Raw genomic sequence first — 25,458 nt, 5'->3', positions numbered from 1 at the left:
CCTGTGATGGGCTTTGAGGAAAATGAGGAAAAATGTCAAGTCAAAATGGAAAAAGGGAGAGCTCTGAGCCTCTGTGCTGCCGGATGGGGAGGTGTCTTGCCCTGAATCTGGGACAGGGTCCACACAGCTGCCCATCAGGCTGCTGCTTCAGTGCGTGCTGTCCTTTGCCTTCCCCAGAGCTGCAAAAACTATTTTTGCCTCATTTTTGCAGAAATGCTGCATTTCGTGCTGTGGCGGCCAGCACGGCCAGCAACTACAGGTGGGTGTGAGGTGCCACCTCCGCGCCCGGCGCCATACTATGACCGGAGGGGACGGGGACGGGGACGGAGCCGCGCGGCGCTTTCCTGAGGCGGCAGCTGAACCGACTCCCTCCGCGGCGCTGAGGGAAGCGGGAGCTGCCGCCAGGGGGAGCCGCCCGCCCCTGCGAGGGCGCCCCGCGCAGCGATTGGCTCAAGCGGCTCCCGCCCCTGCCGCCGATTGGCGCAGCCGGCCGCCACTCGAGGCGGCACCGCCCCCGCCTGTCCCGGTGGGCGCGGGGGCGGCTCTCACGTCGCCGCGCGTCGCTGTGGGCGGGAGCGCGGCGGGTGCTGACGCAGCCGCGGCGCCGAGCCGAACCGGGCCGGGCCGGACGGAACCGAACCGAACCGAACCGAACCAAACCGAGGCGGCCGCGGGGCGAGCTCGGCGCCGCCATGGAGGCGAAGCCTACGGACCTCCTGCTCTGTGACAGCCTCATCCTCTGGGTGAGCACCCCGGGGGGGTTCCCGCCGCCCGCCCCTCCCCGCGGCGTCCGGCCCCGCTCCTGTCGCGGAGCGGCCTGTCCCTCCCAACCCCCACCTCGGACGACCGTTGGGCACCTGTTGGGTCCGCGCCGTTGCCGTGGCGACGGGGACGGCCCCCTCCCCCCCCCCCCGGCTTATGTGTCATGGCTGCGGGGGGACGTTGGACTCGTGTCCTTACCCGCCCCGCCAGTGCGGCTGGTTATGGCCGCTGCCATAGGGATGGATGCGGAAAATGAGCAGAAAAGGATGAATCTGGGGGGAGTAAAAACACCTCTGTGTAACATATATATTTGTTTTATACTCCTCTTCCTCCCGCCGAGACTCTTGCAAACCTAAAGGTCTTGAACTGTGTTTACAACCTTTGCAGTATCCCATAGGTCTGGTCAGTGGTTCTCCAGCCAACCCTTTCATATAGAAGCCTCGTGCTAATTAACAATAACGCGGTTAATTTAAATTCATTTGGCAGAAGCAGAGCCTGGAGCGGAGGCTGAACTTCACCTGCTGTCGTCCCGCGGTTAGCGGGAGCGTTGGCTGCGGTCGCGCACGGGAAGCAGGCGTTTGTCGGCTTCCTTAATCCTTCCTTTCTTCCCGTCCCTTCTTCCTGAGCTTTCCCTGCTTTCTTGCCTGTGGTTCTGGTCTTGTGGGGATGCAAGCTTGGCAAGCATGGCTCTGCTAAATAACAGAGTGACTTGTGCACGTCTTGCAATAAAATCTTTGCAGGTGAGGCCAGAGCTGCTTTGCATGGACTGTTCCTTTAGCTACTTCGGGTTTGCTAAGTGTGAAAAAGGGAAAGATTAGATTATTTTAGAAGCATTATCAAGATCTGGCAATAAAACTGGGCAGACAAGGAAGAAAACGCAATGGCAGAAGTGTTTAGCAGTAGCCACAAGAAAGGTGTTCCTCCTGTTTTCTGCATGACCATACAAAAGTTGTAATACAACTCAGTTTCATATAACACACTGAAAAAACAGATTCCTTTCTTTTCCTCCCTTTCTCTGCCTGTCCAGCTACCTTGCATGCTAATATTTAGTTTGTCTTTAGAATTTCAGGTGTCTCTCTTACCTCTCCTGGATTGGATGTTCTTTATCTTGTAATCGATGCGTTCCCTTCTTCCCTTTCTCTGCACTCTTCAGCTCCGTATCCTCTGTTTGTAGATCAGAGTAGCTTTGTCATGACTCTCTTGTGAAATAAATTAATGAAACAGCTTGAGCAAATACGTTCCTGATCTTTCTCAAACTCCTTTCAGCAATGTTGCAATATGTTTACAATTCCTACTTAAATATTTTAAGCCTAATACTTATTTTTAGTTTAGTCACTTACATGGGTCTAATTGCATAACATATCTTAAAGTGTTGCTAATGGGACTTTAACCAGCCTTAAACTAAAAGAGCATCATGCAGGGTCATTAGCATAAATGAATATCTAGCTGCGCATGTTGCACTTGTGTATGCAGTAGGTTTTCAGACTTAGCACCTTATTCTCTGGCCTAACTTACAATTTAGTAGAAGCTGAGCATTACCTAAGATATTTCAGAGGTTCTTTCAACTTGAACTTCCTAGGAGACTCAATAAGGAAAAAGAAATCATCTTATGAGGAAGAGGGGAGAGGGAGGTGAAATGCTTTGTAGTTGAGTAGAAAAGGGCTCTCTAACTCCCATTAGCAATAACAAATTTCTCATTTTTTGTCCATTTAGTGGAGGAAAGGCCTGTTTACTCTGTGCACAATATTTGATGTTCTGCTGACAGATCTTGCATTTTTATTTTAGCCATTTTTATATGAGAAAACATGCATTCTGTTTAGTAGAAAGTATGAATAAAAACATGTCGTGTTCCTGCAACCTAGAGGTCATTGGTCTTAAAGTTTTAAGGATAATGCCAAAAAAAAACTGTAATGGAATTGCATTAAATTATCCATGGAATCCTGGAATGTGTTTGAGGTTTTCAAGGAAAAGTGACTTCTAGCAATACTTGTTAGCAGTCATTAGGCCTGGTGATTCTGTGCTTAGGTGCCATTAAAATAGGGTGTTCTTTTACTCTAGCAGAGCAGAAGTTTCCTGCTGTTCTTCTGATGTTCTACCTCTCCAAAGTTTATTTTGCTTTTGAATCTGAACTGGAGCAGGCATCTGGGGAAAAGTGTCTTTTTTTCTTTTCCTTTTTTTTTTTTTTTTAAATCTCATCTATTAAAACTTACTGGTTTGCTTACAAGGAAGCTTTGTTTCTGTTCAGTTGTGACCTTCTTCCTAAGAATGTGTTCTAGATATCTGAGTGAGCACATTCCAAAGTTTCCTATACATGAGTTAAAAGCTGCATAAGAAAATAGTATTTTAATCCATTTCAGAAAGGAAGAGTGCTTCAAGTCTGACAGGGCTAGGTCATCATTTCTGGCTCCACTGAATACTGTCACAGACTTGTTATGTTTATGGCAGGTATTTTTTATTAAAAAATCTTGTGAAGTTAATTTTTATCTGTCCTGTCACAAATCATATTTTTCATGTAAATAAATGCTACCTCAAGGACAGTTGAACGGCTGGATGTGGTCATGTCTTCAATAGAAAGCTTTTTCCGCAATAGTACTCGTGTCTTTCTGTCATTTTTAATGCTCTTCTTGTGGCTATCTCTTCTTGTGGCTGAGTTATTGTGAAAATTTTGTGATTAAGAATTAGGAATGTTTATTACTTCCAAATCTGTTTGACTAACTGTAAATCCTCTATCCCAGACATAGGTAATCTGGGTGTCAGCTGGAGTACTTTAACCCAGGATCCTGGAGATGAAATTGAGGGTGTGTTTTCCCTAGTACTAGCTTGCTTTTTAACATAGTGCTGCATATTGTGAACATAGTCTTGTTTAATCTACAGCTGTTTGATAGAGCCATCAGTAGATCCAGAGAAAAGGCGTTGTGCTGCTTGATGTAAAATCGCATTTTCAATTTAGATTATCATCAAAATATCTCTAGGTCTGGGGAGGAAAAAAAAATGTGCTGCTTTTAAGAGCAAGTAACAGCGTGTGTTTAAGTTAGGTTTATGGCTGCTACCTGAAATGGTGCTCGGCATGAGTAACAGCATGTCTTCAGCGTGTCTTTGGGGCTGTGTTTAGGAAACTGACTGAATCCGAAAGACTAATGTTGCTACAGTACTGGAGTCCCTGTCTCTAACAACTTCCTCTTCCTGCTCCTGGCTGTCTGATTTTTCTTTTGGATACAGAAAAAACATCTATTTTGAAGCCCTTGTTTGGTGATGTGGCATTTGGAATATACCCAGCTAACACTTCTGCTCTCATTGTTTCTAGGAATATATGTAAATTTAAAATATATTGAGGAAAAAAGACACTCAGCTGCAAAGGTATAACAAAACAAGGAAGCACAGAAGATGGTGTAGATGCAGTTCAGCTTTGCAAGCAGATGCAGATTCAGGGCAATTGTTGAACAGCAGTGAGGAATTCCTGTAGTTCTGAGATATTTGCACTGGAGAGGAGCACCCAGAGAGAACGTGCTCTTTGGGGTGACAGTTTTGCTTTTTGCTTAATTAGCTGTTTCTTTCTGAGATAGTGAAATGCATGAAACAGTATTGCATGGCACAAGCTTTGCTAAGGCTTTGTTTACTTGCTCTAGCAGGCTTGGGCAGGCTTGATTATAGACACAGAAGGGTGGAACCTGTTGTTACCTTACCACTTCAGCCATATCCAATGGCAGTATGACAGTCTTCTGCCCAAAAACTCTCAATTCAGGCATGCCCAGTCCTGACTCGTAAGCTTCCAAGCTCACTCTTGAGTTGTCATTAAGGCTACTGTAGTATTAGAAACCAAGGCTGTCAATCACAACTGCTTCAGGTTGCATTTGCTTGCTTAAGCTTTTATGTAACCTACAAGGGATTACTGAGTCTTTGCTTGCCCTAATACAGGATTTAAAATTACTTTAAAAAAAAAAACTCAATTTGTATATTTTTCTCTTTTTGATTCTATTAAACTTTGTTTTTAAAGCAAGGAAGCAAATTTTCTGGAAACAGGATTGGTCTTCATAAACAATAGGTAGTGTAATGACTGCCTCAAGTTGTCAAAAGTGGAAACTGCTTTCCTAGTCTTTACATTTCCCCAAAGCATTAGACATGGTCATTCATCAGTGGCCTTTGAATAAGCTAAGCTGTCCCAAAAGAATTGGGAAAGTCCCCTCACAGATGGATAGATGATTTAGTACATGATAAACATGGTAAGTATATAAAAAAAGAAATTTCTTAGTGGGCAGAGATTTAAAGGATGTAAGTTTGGTTTCATTCTATTCAACATATATATTTCTCTATTTTAATTAAGTTGTAAGTTGTTCTTAAGTTGTTCTGTAATTTCTTTACAGAATATGTAGATGGGTAAAATTGTATATAGACCTGTGTTTAAACATAAGGAATTGAATGTGTTTGATAACTACTATTTACCAGGAAAAGATATGTGATTTCAGGATATAGTAAAAATTTCTTGGGTATGTAACGGTATTTTGAAGTTGTATGTTTTAATAGGAATATATTTAGTGTAACTTTGGCATTCCTGTATTGTGAGATGTGCTGTCAACTCAAAGGATTTAAAATCGTTCGGTCCTTCTCAGCTGTCTTCAGGTCTATAGAGTGCATTAACTTTCAGACAGAGTTATTCAAAAACAGAAAAATGCAGTTTTCTCCCTTCTTTTTGTCCCCAAATAATCCCAAGGGTCTCTGTTGATATTGTTGTGTCCTACATTATCAAGAGCAGGCAGCAAAAGACTGAAGGCTGATGAAAAACAAATCCATTCTCTCTTCTGATAACACTTTTTATTTTCATAGTATGTCTCTGGACACCTGATTTAAAGGTTGGATAAACATGACTTTAGATTCACAAAGTAGTATTCGATTATTTGTTTTACAATAAAAGGACTGGCATGAAAAAGCAGAGCCTGGTAATACTAACTCTTAAACTATTATTCATAATTGACAGTCACACTCATTGAGATAATTGGGTTGACTTTCAAACTGCAAAGCTCAGGAAGGATTTTAATGTTTTGAGCTGCCTAAAGGAGAAAGGCACCTTGATAAAGGCTTGTGCTTTAAAGAGGACTCATTTCCTTCTCTAATTTCCTTCCTCTCTCATTCAAAAAATCGTGCCTTTTTTTCTCTTTTAGTTGCAGACATTCAATACTGCTGCACCTTGCAGAGATGTCCAGGACTTGTCTAGTGGTGTTGCCATGGCACAGGTACTTCATCAAATGTAAGTTGAAGTTTAAGTTCAAAGAGAAGATACTTAAAGTCTCAAAATTCTTGTATTTAATGTGTGTAGTTTATTTCCCCGTCACTTTGCAGGCATGGTTATAAGTATTTCTAACTTTTTGAGTTTTTTTTTTTTGTATTCATAAACTTATTGTAGGTAGTTTATAGTAGAAGATAAATGCCTTTACATTGTTTTTTGAGGCTGATGTCGTAGTTGCATAATAACGTGAAAGAGTGGAGGTGGTGAGAGGAGATATTCCATATATTGCATTATGCTTTTCCTGTCCAGGGCTGGTTTTTCACCTTTTTTTTTTTTTTTTCTTTCCCTAATCTCCTATTGATATCAGAAATAACTGACAGTAACTGACAATGGTAAATTTAATTAGGAAATAGTTTTGTTTGATAATGTATAATAATTGATTTTTTTTTGTTTCTTTTATTTATGCTGAAGCAAAGGATTAAATAGGATAATTACTATTTTTTGTACTTCGGTTTCTGTTTTGTCAAGAGGGGATACTGCAGTATTAAGTTTGAAGTAGCGATATTCCTGGGACCGTAATTAAGGATAACTGAGCACAAATTGTATGATCATGTTTAACATGATTTCCATGGATATTTTCAAGTGATATGTTCCTCTTCTTTGGCATGAGGAATTAAAAATTCAAAAGTTGTGACAAGTTTTCCAAAATAAGATAATATAACACAAGTCATCACTGAAACTTTATTACTGCTGGTGGCTCAGATATATTAAGATAATAAAAGGGATGTTTGAATCATCCTTTCCATCTTGCTGTCTTCTGATCAATCTGTATCTTTAACTACTAACAAATTACTTCAAAAACAAAACAGCAACAAAAAAAAAACCCTCAGATGTTGAAAATGTGCTGTGTAGAGACAGAGTTTGCTCTTCTACTAGGACCTGGCAAAAATTGGTTCAGACTTGCTTAGTCAAGGTTCTCTTCGCAGTGTCACTACACTGTATGGGTTGACACACAGTGGTCTGTATGCCATATAATATGGCATACACGCCACTTCTGTAGTGGGGTATGCTGTATAATATGGTAAGCAGGATAGAAATTTGTTGTGAAACAGTTATATTTATATATATATATATATATATATATATATAAAAAAAAATATGTTTATATACACAAACTTCTAATCTCTAGGAATTCATGTTTCATCAGAGACCACAGTAAAACATCTGATACTCCACTGCTGAGGGTCTGGTATCTTATTTAAATATGTGAGCTTGTTAATGTTTACTTGTTTAATTTCACTTCAGAGATGTTGCCTGGTTTGATGCATCTTGGCTAAGTCGCATTAAAGATGATGTTGGTGACAACTGGAGAATAAAGGTACTCAAAACTCAAGTTAGTAAAAGGGTTTTTTTGAGGCTGGGCATGGTGTCAGTCCTGAGTGTATTTAACAGTGCAAAAACCACAGTTCATCATTAAACTTGGATTAATGGTTGAATTTAATTTTAATGTAATTGAACTTTATTTTAAGTGTCTGCCTGCACTTTGCATCCTCTTGCAGTAATTCTCTTTCTCTAACATTAGGTATATAAATATTTAATGTATAAGTACTTGATTATAAATTATTAAATATTTGATTATGAATTATTACTTAATTTCAGATAAATTAATAAATGTAGTAAAAGCCTGTAACTTTTTCCTTCATGTACAATTAGTCCAGTAACCTGAAGAAGATACTGCAGGGAATTATGGATTACTATCATGAGGTAAGGAAAAAGCAGCTTTTTCTGTTGTTCTGTTCAATAAACATTCTCTTTCACTTTTGTTTTCTCTCTCTAGCAAAGTAACATTTTAACAGCTGTTCTGCAGAAAGTATCTTGCAGATATCTTGTTTAATGGGACATTTGAATGTTTCATATAATTTTATATTAATTCAAAAATCTTTCAGGTGTATGCATAAGTGAGCTTGTTTACTTAGATAAGATATTCACAAAATAAGCTGGAAATTGTGCCTCTGTCACCGCCCAGGTGAGTGTCAGCAACACCAAACTGCAGAGTTGTGCTGACTTTTGTGTGCATTCGTGCCTGATCTTGCCTAGTGAAGTTTTAGTCGCTTTCTACTCAGTAGAACAGGATTCCTTTTCTATTCAGCAACGCCTACCTTATTTTTAATGATATTCTCCTGCACTTTGTGAGCTACACTAACAAATCCATGTGGGCAGAGTAAGGATTTTTGTTGTTTTTTTCATGTGCAGGATGATTGTGATAGCCATTAAAGGGCACTGTTTTTTATTTGAGATTTAAAAAAATACATAGAAAAACACTATGGATTAATTTTTTTTATGAGCCTTAGCTGCTGTCATGTGATGGGCATGGCCTGGAAAATCTACCATCATCCTACTGTTTTCTGGCTCATGCCTGGGCTTAGTTGTGAAATTAAGTGCTAGACTGTTTCACGGCAAGCCCCGAAATAGATCTTTGAGGTTATGAGAAGTTTTTTTGTTTGTTTTGTCCTCCTTTTGGAGGACTAAGGACCAACTGACTTTTGATACACTTTTAATATTTTTTATTATTTGGTAGTGTGTATTCCTTTCTTTAATCCTTCATTGGTTCTGTTGATACAACAAATCAATTCTCTCATTTAAGGGAAAACCCAGGAACATTTAGCTTATAGTAGTATTTTATTTTCTTGTAGAATAGGTCATTCAGAAAACATGCAAGCTATTAAGCTTTCAAAATCTGTGTCCTTTTTGAAAAATATCAACTTAAAAAATCTTTTCTTAATAAAATGCATAACTTTACCACATTAAATAAGCACCAAGTGTTTTGAGTAGATATGACTGTTTTTAAAGCTGCCTACTTTAGGTTTTTAGGCCTCCAAGAGGCAAAATTGAGGTGCTGAATTCAGTAGAAGTTACTGACTTGCACTTGACTGGACACAGTTTCCCCTAGTCATGCGCAGGTTGGAACTGCCTTTCCTGGCCTAAGCTAATACAGTCCATGAGTTTTGTGTGTCAAACTCTTTAACAAACAAGGCGCGAACATCTGTTTCATGTCCTAACATGATAATGCTATCTGAGCTCTCTCGTCAGCCGTATTTCTAGTGTACACCTCCACAGCTAATATCAACATCTTTTGCTTTCATGGATATTGCAGTAACAAATTTTATTAATAGCCTGTGTTTTGGTCTGAGTGGCTTGCTGACTCCAGATATCTTATGTGGCATTAAGCCTTAATGTTGTGTAAAATTGGACGTGACTTCCTCTCGTTTTCTTTCTCAGTTTTTAGGTCAGCAGATATCAGAAGAACTTATTCCTGACTTAAACCAGATTTCTGAGAATTCAGATCCCACTGAGCTGGGCAGGCTTCTGCAGCTTATTTTAGGTTGTGCAGTCAACTGTGAAAGGAAGCAAGGTAATTTGCTAATTTTGTCTATTCAAAAAACACCAAACTGTCTCAGGAAGTGTTGATTAGTAAGATGTAGAAGAAACTTTTCTCCCTTATTTATTGAAGTCTCTACTGTTTAGAATGCCTATTCTGAAGTTGGAGTTCACTTGAAAGCAATACACCTGCAGAAAATTTGTTTCTTAGAGTAGAATAAAATATAGTCTGCAACGTTTGTGGGTTTTTTTTTTTTTTATTCCCCACTGTTAAAATATGTACCAAAACCTATGGTACTATACTATTCAAATACCAATCAAGCATCTTAGATTAAAAATCAGTGTTAGTGTCTTTCATACTGATTCCTACTTTTGTGGGAAAGTAAATCATTCAAACTTTTCTGAATGGGTGTTGTGTATAATGGAAGCCTGTTGGGCCTAAATGTACAGATACCATCACCTGTAACTTTGCTGCTCTGGTGAGAACTATTTCCATATAAAGCCCTAACGATAGATTAAAATGCATACAGAACACTCAATTTCTGAGGTGTGCTTTTAGCTTATCTGGCATGACTTAAAAAGAAAAGGACTACTTTTTTCATGATATAAAACTGATTTTAAAGATGTGTTAGCTGCATTCATTTCTCTTCGAACAGTGTTTGTCTGCAAGTATATCGTGCAAAATTCTGTTAAGGTACATTTCATTATTCATGAATAATTTGGATAATTGCATGTAAGATAATTCAGAGAATAGTGTCTTTGCATCTATCTACAAAAGTTGCATCATGTTTTAAGCCATTTAGGATGAACGTTGCCATGGGTCACTACGTATTCTTTTTTTTTTTTTTTTTATAGAACACATACAGAATATCATGACCCTAGAAGAGTCAGTTCAACATGTTGTCATGACTGCTATTCAAGAGGTAAGTAGTAACTTAAATAGCCCAATGTGTTCCACTGAAAAGCCTGAATATTACCTATGTTAATTAACTGATCTTTGTTTATTCTTTAATCAAAAAAAGTCAAGGAAGTGTAAGTGCTTCTCTAAATGATCTGAGAGGATGAAAAACAAGAGACACAGTTTTGATTTTAGTCTTTTGCGTTCAAAAATATGGCTTAGGATGTTGATAGATGCTTAAGGTAACTTACTTTGTACAAAAATGTGTTTAGTGGTTAATTGAAGCCAACTAGTGATTGTATGGGAGGTTACAAAGTTTCTGTTCCATGCTTGTGCTGATCATACCTGTATGTGAGGCTACCTCATTTTGACGCAGATTTTTCCAACAGCTGATTCACAAAATCTCAGCTGTGTCTGCTCGTGTGTGTTTTGTCATCACTACAACCTCCCACTTTTTCCTGGATATCTTCTTTTATTCTTATGTGGATCATCTTAATGGCCTTAGTGGCCTGGCTCAGAGCATAGCTCTGCAGTCTGTCAAACCTTGAAGCTCCAGGAGTGTGAAGCAGAAAAATGAGGCATGCAAAAGCTATAATGCTAACCTTGCACGCATGTCAAATTAACAGAGCTGGTAGCAGGCTTTAAAATTTACAAATTTAAATTTGCTGTACATTTTTTAAAAGATTCTGGCATCATATTGGTGGAAATAAATGATAACTGTCCTGTGTGGGTGTTTTTTTGTATTTGATCAAATACTCCTTCTGAACAAGATCTAAAAGTAATACTCTATCTCTTGAGTAAGAAGTAAAGCCCTATCATTGTTGACAAGCATACTATATGTATATATACATATATATATTTGTACTAGGAAGAACTGTGCTGATCTCCCAGTTTGCTTCATGACAACGTAGGTGACAAAGAAGTACAAGACTATGAATGTTTTGAGTGAAACCCTGCTCTAGTCCACTCCCTTCAACTTGCTTAGGGACATGTCTCTGGTTAGCAGGACGTTCATCCAGTTAAGAGCTTCCTGTTCACACTTATCTAATTTGGGAGAAGGAATCTGTCCTCTTACTCTGGATTGAAGTCCTTTGCCAGCCATGAGTTTTTTTTTTTTTTTTTTTTTTTTTTAGTTAATTAATCTGCTTTGATATATTGTAAGAGTACAAAGACATACTGAAAAATACCTGTTGATATTCACAGGACAGTGAATTTATGGAATATTTAACCTCTAAATTACTCTTCTTTCTGTGGCTTTTTCTTTTTGCAGCTCATGAGCAAGGAAATAATGGGTCCTTCTTCAACTGATGCATCAAGTGAAATGGAACAGCAGGTAACTGCCTAATATTTGTTTTTGTAGTTTAAACTTGAAGAATAAGTTGATATCTTGCTATCCTTCGGACGAAGAGGTGGGTTGCTCTCCAATCAAGATAAAACAGGGCAGAAAAACAAACAAAATAATTTATTTTCTGTCTGGACAAGCTCTTTGCTCTGTATTCCAGTCAGAGCTGAGGTGATTCAACTGTACTGTTTCACAGATTAATCTGCTAGTGTTCTGCCTAATCTAGGCAAAAATTATACAGAAGCTAATGCTATCTATGGTGTGCTAATCCTAATAATATAAAAATGTATAGCTTTCTGTGCATGTTTTAAAGAAGATGTGTAACTTTTTTTGAGGATGTAAAACCTCCCGGTGTATGCATTGCAAGAACAACTAAGGATGTTATATTAGGCTAAAAAAAATCAGTTTATTTTCAGATTCTTTTGAGATCCTGAGAACACATGATAGCCAGAACAATGTGCATGAAATGATGTTGTCTTTATAAACACCTGCCCATAAAAGCACCTGCCCTAATGTTCCTGTCTTGGGATGAAAGACGTTTGACTAGCCCGAGTAAGCCTCAATGTGGAAAGACCTTAGAAAGAGAGTGGATTTTATTTGTTCAAGTATTGAGCCAAAAGACTGGAGGTGTTTAATGGGCAGAGATTTTGAAACTGTGACATCACCCCTGTTCTTGTTGGGTTTTTGTATCATTTTAGCCTAAACTGTTCTTTTTGGTCTGAGTGTTAATCTGAGTTTCAGTAACTCACTTCTTATGTGTGATAATTTTCTAAAACATAATTAAGTAAGGTGAAGAGAGACCCTGATCCAACCATGTAATTAGGATTCTGACTACGTGAGTGCCCAGCATTCTGCTTAGACAGTTGGCATGGATAATTGAGACGTGTAGGAAGAAAGAAGTGCTTAGGTTATAGGCCAGGGTGATTGACTGTCTTTTGTTTTTAAAAGCTTAAGAGAGCTTTGGAAGAACTTCAGGAAGCACTATCAGAAAAAGAAGAGTTGGCACAAAGATGCCAAGAGCTAGATTTACAGGTAAGACCCAGCAAACCTCTTATTTCTTAGGTGTGTGGTGGTGTCATTATTAAGCAAAAATTCTGAAGACCACAGTGAATTTTGCATTTACTTGAAGGTTTTGTAAGAATTCTTAACTGTCTTTTTGTGGGCAAAAGCAATAATTCTGTATTCCAAAATATGATTACTTGAAATGGTGTTCTAATGTAAAGCTGAGCTACTCTGACAATTGTTAAGCCAGAGGTTGCTTTGTTGCTGCTAGTTTTATATTTATTCTTAGGATCATGTAGCCAGCAAAATATAGCTTTAAAAATTACCCATTTCATTTTCAGTCACTGCTCCCTTTAGTCCTTAGAACTATGTCCTAAAATGCAATTCATATAATTGTCATTAAATTGAAGGAGAGAAAAAAAAAAAATCTGTTTTGCATGGATGTTGAGAAGACTAAAACTTGACATTTAACTGAAATAAGCTAATTATTTTGTTGTGGGCAGAGTTTCAACATGGAGAATTTCATGAATTAAAAATAATGAAAGCTGGGAGGTCCTTGTTGACATTTGCACACCACACTGGTAATAGGTCTACCTTAGTTTTTAATGAGCAAAGTTTAAAAAGTCTGATTTTTGCAGAAGAGGACTTCAAGACTGCAAACAGTGGTTAAACACAGTAGCGGTTAATCGCATTTCAGTTAAGTAGACAAAAAAAAAAAAAAAAAAAGGTGGTTAGCCTAAAGTCTTACTGCTGTTTTTCATACTACATTTTCAGAGTAGAAAGAGTTTTATGTGAAGAGGCAGTTCATCTTAGATTTGATCCTGTATGAAGACGTTTGGATAGCATCCTTTTATAGGAGCTGGTGTTCTGTCCCAGCACTATGTGCCTCTGGGGAAAAAAGAAAATCCAGAGGCCTATTCCAGCTTTTCTTACACATAGAAATGCCTGGAAGAGTTGACTATATTTAAAATGATTGCCAGTTGCAGATGTCCAGGAATTTTTTTAGAACTGTATTGATACTTCAATTCCCTTTTCCTTGAAGTCATAGTAAGCCTTACAAGTCAAAACAGAGATAAAATGCTTTACCCCTGTTCTGTTAAGCCAAAATTGTCGAAAAGAGAAAGCTATCAGGAAGGAACTAAAACAAAGCTAGAAGCCTAACTTCGACTATGTGAAGGGTTTTTTTGAAGCCCGAGACAGGTATTCTTAGAACATTATTCTAAAAATTTGAGTGTTGAGGATGTTTAGGGAGTGGCTGAACCTTGAACAGGGAGGCTTACGCTGAGTAAGTCTCAGATATGCTATTTACTTGGTGTCCGTATGTGCATTTATTTAATAAGTTGACCTTTAAAAAGGAGTGGACTTAGAAAGCCAGTGCAATGGTAGAGGAATTACTGGTTTGTTTCTTGCATCTGTTTGACTGATAGACTTTTAAATTGTGATTGAAAGCAAGCTGTTTCTTAATTTTGCAATATTTAGGTTGAATTTGATGTTTTATTTATTATATCACCATGATATGTTGTTTTTTTTTTTAAATTTATTTATTGAAGCCATAATTGACTGACACTTCTCATTTAAACTAATTCTTAATAAATTCACTTGTAAGGTCTCAGTCTTCCTTGATATTTTCCAAGAATATAAGAAAGGTAGGTTTTCTTTATGATTTAGGAAAACATAACCCAAAAAAAGTGCATTGTCCCTGTTTTAAATGCCAGTTAACTAACACATGCTACATGCTCTTATGTTTGACAGGATCTTAATATTAACACAACATCTTTCACTAGTAAACTTTAAAGGTTCTATCCTTTTAATCCTTCCCCGTTTTATGGCTGTTAATATACTTACTGTTTTAGTACAGTGTTGTATTCTCATTTGCTTAGCTGTGAACACTCTCAATATCAGACTTGTTTGATTGTTGCAAAAAAAATGCATGCTCAGTACAAAGCTGTTGAGGTTTTTTCTTTTGCGTGTGTGCTTACTAGCGTATGGCGCCTGGACCCGCTTCTTGCTCAACCATCCACTGCTGAGCGCACGGCCGGACTGTGTTCGTGTGCTAGCCAGTGCCATCCTGCTTTTTATTTTTAAGTACAAGCAAGATGGAGAGTACACCACTACAAAAACCTTTACGTATGGCGTCCATGGTATTCTTTTTTTATTGAAAATGCCAGTTTCTCTCCATAGTACATTGTATGCCTTTACCATGGTTTCCGTTTTAAGAAATAAGTCCTATTCAGAAAAACGTTTAGTGCTTCATAGCTTTCATACACTAAAGCACCTATATGCTTAAGTATGCTGTGTAACTTCTTTTCAAAGTTTCTCAATCTTTTTTGTAAACTAATTTGAGGTATTGCAGTCTTGCTTCATCTCTTTCCAACTGGACAGGATTTAAAATGTTTATGCTGTTTTATCTGTGCTAGGTGGCTGCCCTTCAGGATGAGAAGAACAGCTTGATGTCAGAAAATGAGGTTATGAATGACAGGTTAGAGCAATTAGATGACTCTCTTGATGATCCAAATACTATGGTTGCAAAAAAGTACTTTCATGCACAGTTGCAGCTGGAACAACTCCAAGAAGAAAACTTCAGGTATGAAAGAACATACTTTTCTCTTATAAAACAAAAAACAGAAAAATTTATTTGTATGCCAAATGTGCTCTAATTTTTCCAGGATTTTCCATCTTAATTCCTTTGGTACTTTAAAAGATTTCCTGTGCTGTTTTAATCTACCATGTTTAAAGGATAATCCTAACATTCAGCAAGAAAAATAAATACTTATTTATAATCAAAAGTATTATTTTTAGTTCCATATTGTGACCATATGATATTTTTAAACAGGCGATAGAACCAGAAAATAAATCCAAAATGGTGTGTGGAGAAATATCTTTTGAGTGTACAGACTTTTTGAAAAAACGTATTAGAGATTCTTTTTTTCTCCTCTAAACCAAAAGAACATTTTTTCATATGATCCCTTGAACTTGATGTGATTAAAATAGTCCATTGTGGTTTAACAAGACAATGAAGTGTTGTTCTGTGCATGCAGCATCATTTGCATTTTGTGGAGCCTTCAGTCAATAGTGGCTTGCTTTTAATAGCAAAACAAGGTCGTCCTATGAGTAGAGGGTGTAATACAAATGAGTTTTTAACAAATTTCATATTTTGATCTGATAGGCTTGAAGCTGCAAAAGATGATTATCGTGTCCATTGTGAAGATCTGGAAAAACAATTGATTGAACTGCAACATAGAAATGATGAATTAACCTCTTTGGCAGAAGAATCTAGAGCCCTGAAGGATGAAATCGATGTTCTTAGGTAACAGTTATAGCTTTTTTTTTTTTTTTTTTTTTCTTTATTGGCAGGATTTAATGATTAAATTCAGGGCTTTGCAAGAATTTTTCCATGACTTTACTTTTGAGAATAAGTCTTATTTGGAAATAAGCCTTTGACAAAACAGAGGTGAAATACCAATTTACAGACACAGCCACTACTGTTTGTATAAAAATAGGAGTTCAGAAGTATTCTGTGAAGTGGGATTAATTAGTACAGGAATGTCTTTGCTTCACATGGGCTGGAAAATCGAGTTCTACAAGGATTAAAACTTTGGTTTGTGTATATATGTGGATTTTATTAAGAGGACATCTGTGTTAGCAAGAGGTTGGCTTTCAGATGCAGCAAAATAAATATGCAGCTTGAACTTTGACATAACTTTGTACCAGCATTCTAGGCTAGCTAGGCTGTTATCAAAATGAAGATGAAATCCATAATCACTCTTGAGAATTTAACATAAAACCTTGTATAAGCTAAGCAGAGTATCCAAAAAAAAGCTCTAGAAATATCCAGAGTAACTCCTATTGCCAGATCAGGTCTGCTATTCGGATGATACTATAAATAAAACATGGAACAAAAGCAGTTTCAGGTGTTCTCTGTACAGTGGTCCTGTAGTAATATCTAAACAAATCTTAAGTACAAAAGACTTTCTTCTGGAATTTTCTTATACTAGCTTCCAGGGATATGAGATGTCAGATAGTAAACACTGTGTTTGTATATGGATCAAAATATTTTCTGCCCACTTGATTTTCTTTTATTATTTTTTTAATGATTGTTTGTAATCAAATTGTAAGCAAATTTGTAAGCAAAAAGCTTGAATGTGTATAAAAGCAGAATCTGACTTTCATCTTTAGAAGAAACATGCTTTTTCTTGTCTAATTCCTGTCTATCCTTTAAGGACTACTGCAGATAAGGCAAATAAGCTGGAATCAACTGTTGAAGTGTACCGTAAAAAGCTACAGGATCTGAATGACTTCCGCAGACAAGTGAAATCTTTGCAGGAAACCAACATGATGTACATGCACAATACAGTCAGTTTAGAGGAAGAACTAAAGAAAGCCAATGCAGCACGCGCCCAGTTAGAAACGTACAAAAGACAGGTAGGGCTACATCTCTACTTAATACATCAATTTTTCTCAGATATTTCTCTTTCCTAAATATGGGTACTTTAATTATGTCTCACTGAAAAATCAAGCTGTTTAACAGCCCTTGGACTTAACCAGTATTCTTGACCATCTCCTCCTTTAATTAAGCCAGCACATTTACCTGTAGCTTTCTTCAAATGATTAGTTGTCCATTAGTTGGAGTGGTAGGTTTTTTATTTTTAAATTGAGGTAATTACTGTACCTGACAGAGGGTGTTCAGCTGTTATTGAGGTGTTATTTTTTTTTTTTTTGCTTGTAGTATTCTCAACTTCCTTCAGAAAAGTTAATTTTAAACAGTAAAAGTTATGTTTATTTCAACTGTGAAAGCATGCAACTCCTGCAAGAACAAAAAGAAATTCTTGAACTTGTTAAATCATCCAAAAAGACCCTTGCATCTTAATTCTTAATTAACAGCAACAGCAAAAAGGCTCGAGGACTAGTTGTTAAGTTTTGGCTGAACTGGACAGGAGCGAAGGTTTTAACATTGCTTTTATAGGTAGCATCTTGAAACACTCATGTGCTGAATATTGTATCTGTGTACCTTTATGAAAAGGTCCAGGAGCTTCATAATAAACTGTCTGAAGAATCAAAAAGAGCAGATAAGCTATCATTTGAAATGAAGCGACTTGAAGAAAAATACGAAGCTTTAATCAAAGAAAAAGAGGTAGGTCTCTTGAACTAGAGATTACATGAATACCCAGTAAATAAGTAATGTGGATGATCTGCAAATCGAATGTGCTCGAGGAAAATATCTAAGAATTAGTGCTACCATACAAATGAAATTGTAGTGCATAAAAAGAAAAAGTTATTGATGGGTTCTATACTTTTGATTGATGTTATTTAGTCTTATTGTGGTACAATTAAATTTATTTCTACCTCAAATATCTAAAATTCATATGTTCTTAGAGACTGATTGTACAATGTGATGCTTTAAAAGAAACTAATGAAGAGCTCCGGTGTTCACAAGTGCAACAGGATCACTTGAGCCAAACAGGTATTGCTTTAGCTGCAGAGGCTGTTTAATCTATATTACTAGGTATCTAGAAGTATGTTAATTTAAATTTCCCATACAATTTCAGATGCATCTCATGTTAAAAGTCATGATAATCTTGCTGCTGAAATTCTGCCAGTGGAATATAGGTAAGACAAAAAAAAGGTTGGGTTTGTTTGGGGATTTCATCGTCTTAATTGTCTCTATGAAAGGTCTGTATTTTTGGCGATACTGTTGTGTGTCCCAGTTCCTTTATTTTCCTTCTGTGGTGCTTACTAAAGGTCTCTGTTTCTTTTTTAAGCATTTCCCTGTGCTATAGCTGTGTTTATTCTCTTCTTAAAGACATACCAAATTGGTTTGCATAGTTTGGCTTGCAAGATTCTCTGTAAGGAGCTAAACAATTCTCATCTTGTTGCTGGTAAATGGAATAAATGCTAATGAGTAACTAAAAGGAAGTAAAAGCTAGCTGGTATTGCTCCAGAAATCTAACAGAGGAAAGCATAAACGCAATAAAAATTGGATTTGGAGTGACTTAATTTAAAACGTTGTTCATCTCTCTTCAAAAACAGAATTGTGTTGCTTGAGAATTGTCAGTTGCCTTTTAATCAAAAATTGGTTTGTTCCTCTAACTACAGTCTTAAAGAAAACTTGTTTTGCTCGTTTGGGGGTGAGAGAAGGAAATGGGAAAACTCCCCTCTTATTCTAAGTCCATTTTCTTAATTATTTCTTAATTTTCTTCTTTTTTTGGTGTTTTGATATAGGGAAATGTTTATTCGGCTGCAGCATGAGAACAAGATGCTTCTATTGCAACAGGAAGGATCAGAAAATGAACGTATTGCAGAACTTCAGGAGCAGCTGGTGCAAAAACACCGGACAGTGAATGAACTGGAAACTGAGAAAAGGTGATGGATGAAACAGCATTTTAAAATCTAGCAAAATGTAATTTCTGGACCTTCAGAGAGACTGTGTCTTCAGTGTGCTGTGAAGAAATTGTTGTATAAGGGACCCTTTTAGTTCTTCTAATCAGTCATTTAGCGAATGGTTGTTGGTAGGCCAAGAACAGATATCTGCCTGTTGAAAGAAAGAATTTTACTTGTAAAACTGAACAGAAAAGGGGTTGTCATGATGCTGGAATGTGATCTGAATTTCTCTGTCAGTTAATGACTACTGAAAGCAGTCTAAGATATGAGAATTTTAGAAGTAGTTAAGTCTGCTCAAAATTCAGTGATTCTTTTTTTTTTTTTTTTTCCTTTTAAGAAATGTTTAAATGTTTAATAAAGCTTCCAAGTACTTGTTCCAGCAGTTCAGGTCAAACTGAAAGCATTTGAAATCAGTTTCTTTGTGGCTGAAGTCCTGCTGAGTAAACACTCTGAAAAATTATCATCCAGGCATAAAGAAGGAAAATCTCACTGTGTGTTCTGACCTACTTAGAAGATGGATAATAACTGGCTTTTCTCCCTAAAAGGCTAAATGAAGAGCGTATTGGAGAGTTACAACAGCAGATTGAGGATCTGCAAAAGACTTTACAGGAGCAGGGAGTCAAGACTGAAGGAGTAAGTGAAAGCTCAGACTCCTTGAACTTGAAGATGTCCTGCTAGTTTTGTTTAAAATTCTTCTGTTTAGCACCAAGACATTTGTTCAGATGTGACTTTTCCAGTGTTTAGTGGTTATCACCACTAATAAGATGTTTTGATGCCTCATTTTATTAGGCTGAAACACTCTAGTTTTGAAATATTAAGATAACATGACAAGCTTAGACACTCCTTTTGGATGAAAGCAACAGCAGCTTTCAAATATATGACAAGCAATGTTCATTAACAGTTGAGATTTAGGGTATTCTAAAAGCTTTCTCTCCTGACTGAGAACATTTTCCTCAGTTTAGATTATGCAGTCATGACAGATGTCACTCAATAGTATTCAGAGCAGATGAGTTCAGTCACTATAATCTGAGGATCCAGAAAACCCCATATGAAGTGCATTTCGACTGAAAAGCTCCTGTATGTGACTGTCCCCTCACCAAATCCTTAAGGAAACATAGCTCTTCTACCTTTTGCCTCCTTATTTTATAAATTATGTTTTTATGCTGTGTGGTGCTATGAGAAGAATATTGTTAAAGATAAAGGTTGCTGAAGTTGGTACTTGTGTGGTGCAAAAGAGATGAATGCAGTTATGGCAGTGCATAAAGAAAAGCCATTTTGTTCACACTAAACATAACTGTATTTAGTTATTTTAAGTATTCTGGACTCCTGTTTGCAAAAGTACTTTTATTATTGCATGATATGAATCACTGAAATACAACTGAATGACTTTTTCTCTTACAGTCTAGCAACCTGAAGCAGAAGTTGGCAGCACATATGTAAGTAAGGCTCATGCATCTGCAAAAAAAAATATTTATACTAAATAAATTGACATACAGCACAGAAGGTGCCTATATCTTCATAGTGCTGAGTGTCTCTTGTTTTCCAAGTCAATGTTTTGAGAACCATGCATGTAGTGAGTTAACCATGAAGTTCAGTTTTGCCTACTTTGATCATGATAATTTTGTAATAGTATTAGGTTTCAACTGTCTTGTCATCACCACTGGCATTTTAACTGTTCTGATTCTGTATCAGATGGTTATAACCATCACTTAACCAGACTGGGAACTCATTTTGTCTTCTGAAATACTTTCATCATTTCAGCTGATATAACTCCTATTAAAGAGATACTAGGGACTTTTGGTTGTTCATTTGCTTCTAATCTTATGTAAACAAGACTTGGTTGGGAAGTTGAACTTATTTTTATACTTCTTAGAAATATTTACCTTGATTATAGTTTAATTTTATAAATTAATACTGTTATTTAAACTTGAAAGTATCTCAATGTCAGGTGGAGAGGCTTGTTTGTTTTTTAAATAACTTTTTACTGTCAAGGTCAAGCTTTAATATCTTAGGACTGTGTGAAATGAGATATAAACTTAATCCCTAGATCATGTTTTTGATTTGTAGGGAAAAGTTGAGTGAAGTTCATGATGAGCTGGAAAAGAAAGAGGCTCTTCTTGCAGAACTCCAGCCTGATGTTAGTCAGAACTGTAAGTTTCTTCATAAGGCTATATTGTTTCATCAGAAGTGATCTCCTGTAGGCAAATACTTGTTGGTTTTCTACTTTAAATTTAGCTTTAACCCTGAAATAGGAGAGTGGGGGGGAGAAACAGTGGCAAGACAGGAATTAGCAAGGATCTTCAGGTTTCAGTATGAACCTGTGTACTTGTATGGGAAGCTGTACAGGATCTGAAGAGTTGATTGGAGAAAAATCAAGAGAACACTGAAGTCTTGAAGTGCTTTATGTATTTTAGCATTTTTCTTTTATTTGTTATTTTTCTAAATAGCTCAGAAGATTGGAGAACTGGAAGCAGCTTTGCGTAAAAAAGATGAAGATATGAAAGCAATGGAAGAAAGATACAAAATGTACCTTGAAAAAGCAAGAAATGTGCGTGGCAGCATGCTTCTGAGTATATACATTCCTCCTTCATAAGTTGTTTAAACAGATGGACTTTTCATTTCACTCCAAATAGAAAACTAGTAGCTGCATGATGCATTTTTAGTTCCAATTGCTTGATTCAAGTTGGTTATTAAGTGTATGAAAGAATAAGGTAAAGTGAGAGACCCATTACCAATTCTTTTATACCATTTGATGCCTTTTGTCTTGCTTGGGTAGCAGTGTTGTTTTTGTCTTGACTGCATGACAAGTGTTCAGCCTGCCTTCCTATTTCCTCTGTGTTTAAATGAGATGGAAAGCTGCTGAGAACCAAATCTCATTTGTAATGCCCTTTTTTTTTTTTTCCCCTTGTGCAGGTGATAAAAACATTAGACCCTAAGCTAAATCCAGCATCAGCAGAAATTATGTTGCTCAGAAAACAGATGACGGAGAAAGATAAAAGAATCGAGTCATTGGAGGTAATTTTATGTTTTAATAACTTAATATATTGTGTACTTCAGATATTAAACACTCTGAGGATTTTTACTTTGTTTGATTTTTTTGTTTTGTTTTTTTCTTTTTTTCTTTCTCATGATTCAATACCCTTTAAATACTGCCTTCAGTTAGCAATTGCACAGGCCATCAGTGCTGCAGGTTTTTAGCCTAGCTTAATTCACATTTTATTCTGTTATGTCTATCAGTACTGATTTTTTTTTGATGTACAGTTTGAATAGCTTAAACTGGATTTTCAAAAACCTCTGAAAAAATGCATGTGAAAAAGTGTTCAAGACTAGTGGTTTTACCGCACTAGAGTAATTTGTGCAGAAGTGCAGGATCTGACCTTTATCAGTAATAATGTAACTTCATATGATAGACTAGGTATTTTGGCAGTGACTTGTTAGTATATTAAACCTGAGATATTGGTGGCTTCATATGCTGGAGTTGTTGAAATCATGTGCAAGAGTAAAACCTGTTAATTCAGTGGTCATATTTCTGTGAGGGGGAATGCTGACATGGGTGTATGTACCAAAAAAATGGGGCTTGCTGCATTCAGGTTTGCAACTATATAGATGGGGACAGGTTAGAAGAGCTAATTGAAGAAATGCAAAATTCCTCCACTCAAGTTAGTGTACTTAAATGTTTGACTTTGTAAATGCTGTGGTCTCAAATTTTTGCTTACGTGTTTGCAGCATTACTTAGTAGTACACTATATAATAATAACTCAGCCGTATGATTAAGAATATTCAGCCTGTAGGGTTACATTCTTGTCTTTGAAGAACTACTAAACTGTTATGTTATTTACAGACTTTCTAATAAACACCAGACTTTGCATATGTTTTCTGGCCTCAAACAACATTTGAAATTGGTATTTCAACCTCTGTAACAAAGTTTATCCTCTTCTTCTGGCAGCCTGTAATGTCTGTCACAGTTGTTTATGGATGAATCTTTATGCTGCGAAGCTTTCTAGTTATTTTTTATCCTTAAGTATTTCTCCTGCATGTGTTTATTTTACTCTATGGATTACACTAAGTTTAGGCAGTTTTCTTGTGTGTTAACTGACCTTGACTTCTCTCTTCTGTCTCTTTGTAGACTGAATGCAAGCTTGCTAAGTTACGTGATTATGAGGAAAAACTAGTTGTAACTGCGTGGTATAACAAGGTGAGTCAAAAGTTCATTGTTACTCTCTCAGAAAATCAGAACAACCTATTTCACTAGATGTGAAAATTTTACATCTCAGTTTTCTTTTTATATTCACTATAATCTGGTGCTTAGGGGAGAATTTAGCTGTAATTAAGCCGATAATTTAGCTGTAACTTTACCAGAAATATCCAGTTTGTAGGGTAACGTAATTTCATGCCTAAACACACTGTACTAAAGAAAGGAAATAAAACAGCACTCACAGTTTAAAATGAGATAACTTGCTTCCACTTGCTGATAAACTGGTTTCTCATCAAACTTCTGGATGTTCTGGCTGAAATTTCTGTTCCTGTGTGCTTATCCCAAGTTGAGATTTGGAAATGTCAACATACCTGAAAGCAGGCTAAAGGAAAAATATCTTAATGTAAGAAAACAACTTTACAAAATAGTTAATTGCTATTTTTCTTTGTCTTCCCGTGCTGTGGAACATAGGCTTAATTTGATACACAATGTGACTTCTGTGTGAATAACATAACTTTTAACATAATAAACTTCCTGCTTGAATTTAGCAAATTAAATTCCAAATATTCGGTAGGCATTTGTTAATGCTGAGATTGTTACCTACAAGACAGAGATAATGGTTTCAAAGGCTTCCAAATTCCTACTTCAGGTATAACATGTCTTTAGCACAGTAGGTGTGAAATTAAGTTAATATCACTTCTCATCTTAAAATAGTGCTGTAAAAACTGTTGAAGCTTTTGACTTTTGCTTTGAAAAGGACTCAGGAAAGCTGTTCATCTTCATTCAAAGCAGATTTAAATAGGATTCCGTAAAGGAAAACTAGAATAGGAAATCCAACAATGAAAATAAAATAAAATGGCTAATAGCTGCATAGTTAATGAAGAAATAACTTTATAATAACCTAAACTTAACAGATTGTGTAAAGAATGAATCTTGGATTCTTCTGCATTGGTTCTATACCTTTTATAGCAATATAAAGCTATATTAGAAACGCAGTTAAAGAAACTCTCTGTACGTCTTAAGTGAATATGAGGTTTACAGATGGAAGATTACTGGGGATTTGGGGGGGTTGTTTGTTTTCTGTATCTTTTCAGTTTTGCTGAATGCTTAATTTATAAAATACTTGTTTACAGAGCCTAGCTCTCCAGAAATTAGGCATGGAAACCAGGCTCATTGGCAGTAGTGGTGCCTGCAGAGATGGTCCCGGACGCTCCTTCCTAGCACAGCAACGTCATGTCACCAATACCAGGAGGAATCTCACTGTTAAAGTACCTGGTGCAACATCTGATTAAACCATGAGGAAAACTTGTTTGCTAAAGTGTCCTTAAATATTTTGTGGCTTCCACTTTACCTACTTGAGAAAGAGGAGGTTAGAACAGTGGGCAACTGTGAATTCAGCACCGGAGAAGTGATTAATCTGATCAGTGATATCTAAAAAGTAGCACTAGTTTTCCAGTAGAAATAGATTTCATAACTGCAGTATGTATTTAAAAGCACAAGTAAAGATTTATATTTGCCTTCAGAATATATTGTAAATATAAAAAATTGGCACTATATATTTAACACTTTATTTAATGTGTTTGGGCTGCAAAGTTGACTTTTGTAATAGAAAAATGTTATGCAAAAAAATTCTTCAGGAAATTGGCAATATTGGGTATTTTTGCTGGGGTCTTCTAAAAATAATTTTAAAAGATCAGCATCATGTTTCAAAAATGCTATTCTTTAGAATACAGGAGTACAATTTCAGAAGAAAGAAAATGTGTCTATAAAAAAACTGTAGTAATTTGAGGACTAGTTGTCTGACAGACAACTCAAGTCTCATCTCAAGTCAGAGGCAAAATTGTAGTTCATTAAAATAAGCTTTGTGCATGCGTACACTAAGATACTGAATTCACTGAAGCCAAATAAGCTGTCTTTTTTCCTGTTGAAGAAAAAAAGCTATTGTGTTAACTCAAAAACCTGGGCTATGTTTTAAAAGTCTGGAGTTTCATACACTGCTTTCCCTTCTGGAGCAGGGGTGGGTGGGAAGGAACCCTTTCACTTCTAGTTTATTTATAGAGTCTTAAGCATAGAAATAAGTAGAAATCAAGCTTTTTATATATCTATATAGTTGTTGTGAAGTAATTGTGCTAGGCAGATTAATGGAAGAGAGCTTTGTTAATCCTTGGCAGCAAAGATTGTTTGCTGGCAGGGAAAAAAACACATAAGCTGTAGTAAATCTAGTGTCTGCATATGGGAAGATGAAATTGGGATTGGTACCTGAAATTTGGTCGAGGGGAAGT

The 25,458-nt window shown here is 36.7% G+C and overlaps 1 protein-coding gene across 1 annotated transcript; it reads left to right on the top strand.

Annotated features, from left to right (window-relative positions):
• Positions 1–642: 642 nt before the first annotated feature.
• HOOK1 (hook microtubule tethering protein 1) lies at positions 643–24,494 on the top strand. Its single transcript, XM_088522431.1, has 22 exons — positions 643–743; positions 5,919–6,004; positions 7,289–7,361; positions 7,697–7,747; positions 9,263–9,395; positions 10,217–10,284; positions 11,530–11,592; positions 12,550–12,633; positions 15,021–15,187; positions 15,770–15,910; positions 16,824–17,025; positions 17,624–17,734; positions 17,977–18,064; positions 18,150–18,210; positions 18,823–18,963; positions 19,527–19,614; positions 20,383–20,417; positions 21,049–21,131; positions 21,429–21,529; positions 21,895–21,996; positions 23,108–23,176; positions 24,310–24,494. The coding sequence occupies exons 1-22, from the start codon at positions 693–695 to the stop codon at positions 24,466–24,468; spliced, it is 2,157 nt and encodes a 718-aa protein (XP_088378557.1). The 5' UTR covers positions 643–692; the 3' UTR covers positions 24,469–24,494.
• Positions 24,495–25,458: the final 964 nt, after the last annotated feature.

This window comes from Tinamus guttatus, unplaced genomic scaffold (genome assembly GCF_059628265.1).
Source record: "Tinamus guttatus ecotype Peru unplaced genomic scaffold, ASM5962826v1 Tinamus_guttatus_pri_ptg000153l, whole genome shotgun sequence".
Taxonomy (NCBI): Eukaryota; Metazoa; Chordata; class Aves; order Tinamiformes; family Tinamidae; genus Tinamus; species Tinamus guttatus.
Note: the sequence above shows the minus strand (reverse complement) of the source record. Positions and strands in the feature narration are given on the sequence as shown.